This window comes from Tupaia chinensis, unplaced genomic scaffold (assembly GCF_000334495.1).
Source record: "Tupaia chinensis unplaced genomic scaffold, TupChi_1.0 Scaffold000557_1, whole genome shotgun sequence".
Taxonomy (NCBI): domain Eukaryota; kingdom Metazoa; phylum Chordata; class Mammalia; order Scandentia; family Tupaiidae; genus Tupaia; species Tupaia belangeri.
In genome coordinates this window covers 1,381,426-1,387,954 of record NW_006160069.1, presented here as the reverse complement: position 1 = coordinate 1,387,954, position 6,529 = coordinate 1,381,426, and the positions used below count along the sequence as shown (strand labels likewise).

The window sequence follows — 6,529 nt, the reverse complement described above, 5'->3', positions numbered from 1 at the left end:
CGCACTCCCCCGCTCCGGATCGGCCTGTCGCCCCCGCCCGCGCTCCAGAGCCGGCTGGGAACGGCAACGACGCAGGCTCCACGTGCGCGTCCCTCCGGGTAAGACCTGCAGCTCCCACGACTTGAAGTGTGAGGCCCTCAGGCCCTTCCCGCGGAATCGGCGCCGACCAACCCCAACCCCCCTCCCGCCTCCCAGGCACCCCCGGGTCCAGGACTACAACTCCCAGCAGGGCGCGCGACACGAACCCCCTAGGCAACGGAGGCTCACGAGGCACAAGGAAGCACAACGCCCCAATCCGGTCTGTTTTACGTTCTCATTCTCCCTGTATAAACCATACACTCAACAACCCCACGGAACAGTTGTTTGATGCTCTTTCAGTGGGGACTTGAGCCAAGGGAGCGGCTACTCAAAGTGCGCATGCGTTCAGAGCAAGGTTTCCAGAAAGAAAAAAGCGGATCAAATTAGGCGAAGAAAAGATGGCGGACACTTGGCCAGAGGACCCGGAAGCACTTACCCTCCACTTCCTCCTCCTGTTTGGCTCTGTCTCACCTAGAGCCGTCCGGTCGCGCTGTCTTCGAGACGCTTCCTGTCCGGTGAGCGTCGACCGACTGAAACGGCGGCCCACAATGCATTGCGACGGCGGATAGGCGGGGGATGGGGCGGGGCCAGTGCCGGAAGTAGAACGGTGGCGGCGGCGGTGGCTCTGGCAGCTCGGGACTGAGTGCAAGGTGACTGGGAGGGTAGTTAGACCAGCCTGGCCTCTCGGGACTCCGATCCTGGGTTTCTTCCCGGGGCCCGGGCTGCCGTTCACCTCTGCCCGACTGGGAAGAGAGAGCAGCCCTGTGTCTGGGCACCTTTAGGAGTGACCTGGAGGTCACAGCAGACCTCGAGGCGATTAGGCCTTGAAGTTATTCGTAGACTGAATAAATAGGAATCATGATACTCATTTTGAGGGCAAACCCGAGAGGCGCGGGAGGCAGGGAGGCAGGGAGACCAGTCTCGGGCCCGTAGCTCGGCTCGGGCAGCCCAAGGTCAGGAGCGCAGCGCAGGTCGGCGGCCTGGCGGGCCCACCCGGGACAAGCTGACGAGTCTTCTGAACGGTTTAAGCAGGACGTGCACCATAAGAGGGAGCAGGATAATAATGACCTTTTTAAAACTTACATTTCACCGAAAAACGTTGGTGGTGCTGTTGTTAGGCAAGTTTGTAGTTGACTTTAGGAATAGTAGTGAAGAGGCAGGGATTGGACTAACCTTTGGCGGGTTCATCTGTAAATAGAGCCATGCTCCCTCCCACAGGACCTCTGTGCAGGCTCCACCTTTTTCTCTTGCTTTCTCCAGTCTTTCTGACTCTCATCCCTATGGTACGCTTTCGTGACACAAATGGTACTCGAATCGAGAGAATTTTTCGAATATGGTATTTTACAGTTTCGGCATGACAGTGAACAAGCCACACTCATTAATCAATGGAAAAAATTGAGAAGGAGCTAGTTTTGATGTGAGATTATATGTTCAATTTTTAGAGGCGTTTGTAGGACTTATGAGGGTGTAGGAGCTGTTGCATATATCGATTTGGGGTTCAGCAAAAAAGAAGTATGGTCGTCAATACTTAGATGATAGATTATTCCAAAAAATGAAAATGGATTTCACCCATGTTGCAGTAGGAATAACATGATTTGTACTCAACCTTGGAGCCAATTGTGGGAATATGGGTAGTTTAATAGCCTTTCTTAGGCATAGTTTTCTCATCTGTAAAGCAGGGATAAGAACATTTTCCCAAGAATGCTGCTGTAAGGATCCAAGGGAAGAAAATATATGAAAGTACTTTGCAAAGTAGTAAAGCTGAACAATTATGTGGTCTTATTGCTGAGTGTTAAGCATGTCTTTTAGGTTGCTGGGAGGGGAAATAGACACTGACTTGTGCAACATTTAATATATTTCTGTTGAGTCAGATCCTACTGTATAACCTTGGGCCAGGCACTTGACCTGTAAGACTGTTTCTGTATGTGCAAAACATGAAGATAAGTGGCACCTTGCAAAGTCATTTGTCTGCTTGTAGTCTTTTCTCAGTTTCCTTCTTTCTCTTTTTCTCAAGTATTTTCCTCTGGTGAAGTGTAAGAGCATTGTATTAAAAACTTTTTAATCAGGGGCTGGCAGGTGGCATGGTGGTTGGAGGCACTAGATTCTCACGGGGCCAACTGTGGTTTGAGTCCTGGACCTGGGGACTTGCTTTCTTGCTTTCCCTTTCTCTCTCTCTGCTCTCTCTCACATGCCCTATAGCCAAAACCTCTCAAAAAATAAAGAAATAAAAAACAAACAAAACAATGAAAGTGAGCAAAATACAAGTTCTAATTTTTCTTTGAGAGGTTTTGGCTATAGGGCGCATGTGCTTGCCGGAGAGACAGAATGTGAGAAATCACCCCTCTGGGGGATAGCCACCCTGCAGTCCCTTCTCCATTCTCCTCTCGGGATCTTGGGCACGCATGTACACTTGCCCAGTATGAGTTTAAGCCTCCGGGTCTGGGACTGGAACCATGGTTGACTACATGGGAGTACAGTGACATAGCCTTTAAGTCAACTGCTGGCCCCTAATTTTTTTTATCTTTAAATTCAGTAGGTATAAAATACTCTATTGAATTGTTATAGAAGTTTCTGGTGCTTATTCCTGGGATCCGTATTACTGTAGATCAATAACACAGTTTGTATAAAGATCTGATTTGGCTTTTATTTGTAATTCTAGATTCAGATAACACTTCATCCTGTTACACCTTATTTTATAGAATACAATGAATGTTCTCATGAACTGAGCAGAGAAGAGAGAAGCCTGGCTGAGGAAAGCAGAAACAAAAGAATACAAAAAGCATATTGGTCATTTTAGAGCTATTTTTACTTTTGAAGATTAAAACGGGGGAGGGAACTTTCTTACCATCACATCCAAAACTAGCCTGTTTGGGGATTTGGTCATTATCATGCTCTCCTGATCTCACCTACAGCAAGATAAATAATTTAGTTTCTGCTTGGTGGAGTGAAACTTGAGCATGAGTGACTCCATATTGGTTTGGTCTGTTGGGACTGGTACAAGAGGTCAGCCCAAACTAACAACTTCTTTGTCTCTTCTGAAATTTCTGTTTGTGTATATTTGTTGTAATTTGGAATTATTTTTTGCATATTATCTTGAAGTCACTAAGTCAGGTCTCAACAGGGATCATCTCTATTCAAATGTTTTATTTAGAAAATGATGTATTTTAGCTTCAGGAAGCTTTTTCCTTCTTTTTTAAATTCAGGCTTTTAGCTCATTTGCAAATTCTATATTTCTGATGAGGTTCTACTGCCTGATCTTCCCTACCTTCTTTGTAGGGCTCAGTTGGGCTTGTTGCTATTTTTTCCTTGCTAGTTCTTTTGGACTTTGACTTGGTTGTTTCTGTGTTCTTGAATGTCTGGAATCCTGCAGTTGTAATAACAATTTCCCTCCCTCTGGGCCTGTGAAGACGGATTCTTGTCTGTCATTTCTGGCTGAGGTAACTGTTTCTAGTCTCCTGCCCTGCTCCCTTTTGGCTTATTGAGGCTGTCGGGGAACCTAGCACTTCAGTTTGGGGCCAGTGTTCTTTTCCTGTTGGGAGTGGGCAGAGTTATTACAGCTTACCTCAGCTATTTCCTCTGCTCTGAGGCTTAAGTTCATGGAAGAAGAATCAGCCCTCCCAGATTTTCTGCCCTAATCTTAGTGAAGCCTGAGGCCTGTGTCCTTCCCAACTGCTCCTAGGTCCCAGGGCCTTTTGGTTAAGAAACAAACCTAGAATAGGGAATGAAGGGGGGGAAGGGGACTGTGGTCAGGTGTAGACTAATTTCTTACATGATTTAGTTCTGTAGTAATCAGTAGAATTAGATTCACACTGGGTGGTGTGCTTAGAGATATATAATGTGTGTATGTATTTTCTCGCAACCTGTTTTAATAGCCTATTGCTTGTTTTCAGTAACAAAGAGTCACCATGATTCTTCAGAGACTCTTCAGGTTCTCCTCCATCATTCGATCAGCAGTCTCAGTCCATTTGCGGAGGAACATTGGTGTCACAGCAGTGGCATTTAATAAGGAACTTGACCCTGTACAGAAACTGTTTGTGGACAAGATTAGAGAATACAAATCTAAACGACAGTAAGTGTGTAGATAATCCACCATGATGTAAATATAAATACTCAAAGTAATATGTTTCAGGATGGTAATAAGAAAATTCCTTCATGTTTGAAAGTATCTAAATTTTTATCTTTATTTATTTATTTAATTTGACTGGTAGGGGGAGAGAAAGTGAGAAAGCTAGCTCCCAGGTCTGGAACTCAAACTGCAGTTTGCCATGTGGGAGTCCAGAGCCCTCAACCACTATGCCACCTGCCGGCCCCGGCCTTAGCCATATTTCTAGTGCTCAATATTCAGATATGGCTATGGCAGCTACTGTATGGACTACATAGATGCAGAGTATGTGTATCATCGCAGAAAGTTCTATTGAACAGTACTAGTTAAAAAAATAAATTGAGTCCATACAAGAAATATCAATAACAAGTTCTAAACTGAAGTTGTGTATTATTTTTAATTGCAAGAGTGTGCTAACACCAGATGGAGAATGCACCCCCTCCATGGGACATGTTTGTGCAGTTATACTTTTTCCTCCATTTCTTCATCCTATCAGGACTTAGGATGTGTGTGTGCACATGAGCCCAGCATGTATTTTTAAGTCACTGGGACTGCGATTTGAACCACAGTCAGCTACATAGGATTCAGCTCCTTAAGCTCAGGGCTTAACTGTTGGCTATGGGACTGGACCTGTTTATGTGTGTTTTGTGGACATTCTTTAACATAAATGAGACGCTATATTTTGGTCATTGGCATATGCAAAAGTATTATCTTGAAGAAATTGTTACTTGTAAACTTCTTCAATTTATGAGGGGACTTCAAAATGTTTGTGGAGAATGGGATTAAAGTACAAGTTTATTTTGGTGCAAAAAAATGTTTAAATCTTTGCAATTTTCTAATAATATATATTTTCCATGAACTTTTTGAAGACCCCCCCCCTTTCTTTGTTCACTAACAGGCTGTAACTTATAATGTACACAGAAGAATATATTTGAAGAATGAATTCTATCTACCTCACTGGAGCTGCTGATGGTCCATGATATACTGCAGTTGTCTTCCCAAAACCCAACTGTAATTCTGTCATTTTATTGAGTAGCAAATAAAAATACAGACTCCCAGATATAACATCTCAGGCCTGCAATGGTCTGGGCTTTGCTGGTTTTCCCATCTGCTTAGTGTTTCCCACATAGAGCCAACCATTTATTACATGGCTTGACCGTTTTCCTCTTAGAATGCTTCAAATTAAAATCTGCCCCCATATCTGCATGATTATCTTAATTCCTCCTTTTTTATTTTTTTCTGTATTCATGATCGAACACATGCATGGGGGAGAGAGAAAGCTCTGGGTATGTTGCAGTGTATATTCACATTACGCGATTACCTTTCTCCAGTCCTCCAGCCCATTGGATCTTGGACACTCGCATGCATGCCTTGCAAGTTTCAAGCTAACAGGGCCAAGGATTACAACCATGGTCACCATGTGGGATCCAGCTTCTCTTGAGCAGCACATTACTGCTATAGTGGAGCTGGCCCAAATGCCACCCTTTTTAAATGGAAATCTCTGATTGGGTTAACGAGTAATTTGTTTGCAGTTTGAACAGGTTATTATTAAACTATATTTTTGAAGTTTGTTCCATAACCCCCTCAGAGCATATGTGTAAATACATACTATTTTTTTTCATCTAAATTGTGAAATCTGAGGGTAGGAACTAACTCGCTTCTTTGCTATCCATATTAGACTTGCTACAATCTTTTAAAAGCTATTTCGTGATGACTGATATAGAGTAGATCATAAGTACAGATAACCCAGGCTGGCCCCATGTCTTAGTGGTTCAGGGAACTAAATCCCACTTTGCGAATGCTTTTCAAATACGGGCTCCAGCAGCTCGAAAAACATGTCAGGCGTGTGTGCACGTATGCCCAAATCCCAATACAGTAGGAAAATGGAAGAGAAGAGATTGTGGCATGACCACATTTCCATTGAGAGAGACTTTCTTCCTCTCCTCTCTTTCTCTGTCATAGACACATGCCCTCTGGCAAATTAAAAGAAAAGAAGATTAAGTAACATTTACTGAGTGCTCACTGTATGGCAGGCAATAGACTGAATGGTACATGTGCATTATCTTTCATTTTTAAACACCATTTGGTAGGACTCTCATTTTTAGATGTGGAAATTAAAGTTTAGAGTGCTTCATATCTTGCTCTGGTTTATGCTTGTTAAATGATAGAGCTGAAATTCATGTAGGACTAGTCTTTGGCTCTAGAGATCATAAGACTTCACCATTACACCTTATTGCAACTTAGCTCCTGAGAGATTCTGACTTAGTAAGTATCCTTGACATCAACAAACTATGAATGTTGGAGATTCGTTTCAAGTTAGCTCTTTTATGTCAGCCTCACCAAATATTT

General features: G+C 43.5%; 2 protein-coding genes across 6 annotated transcripts in view; one reads left to right on the top strand and one right to left on the bottom strand.

The window, feature by feature from the left end:
- The window catches only part of GABPA (GA binding protein transcription factor subunit alpha), a 46,821-nt gene extending 46,272 nt beyond the window's left edge, over positions 1–549 (bottom strand). For 2 of the 3 annotated variants that reach the window (XM_006157690.3, XM_027775369.1), the window contains exon 1: positions 10–176. The gene's annotated coding sequence lies outside the window, so the exon portion shown is untranslated. Of the gene's footprint in view, positions 1–9; positions 177–514 lie in introns of those variants that run through there. The other variant, XM_006157698.3, reaches the window with a different exon arrangement.
- Positions 1–6,529, top strand: part of ATP5PF (ATP synthase peripheral stalk subunit F6) — an 8,456-nt gene that overhangs the window by 658 nt on the left and 1,269 nt on the right. The window contains exons 1-2 of one of the 3 annotated variants that reach the window (XM_027775370.1): positions 574–593; positions 3,969–4,147. In XM_027775370.1, coding sequence (XP_027631171.1) covers positions 3,984–4,147 — 164 coding nt within the window. In that variant the 5' untranslated portion in view covers positions 574–593; positions 3,969–3,983. The other 2 variants (XM_006157699.3, XM_006157700.3) reach the window with 2 other exon arrangements.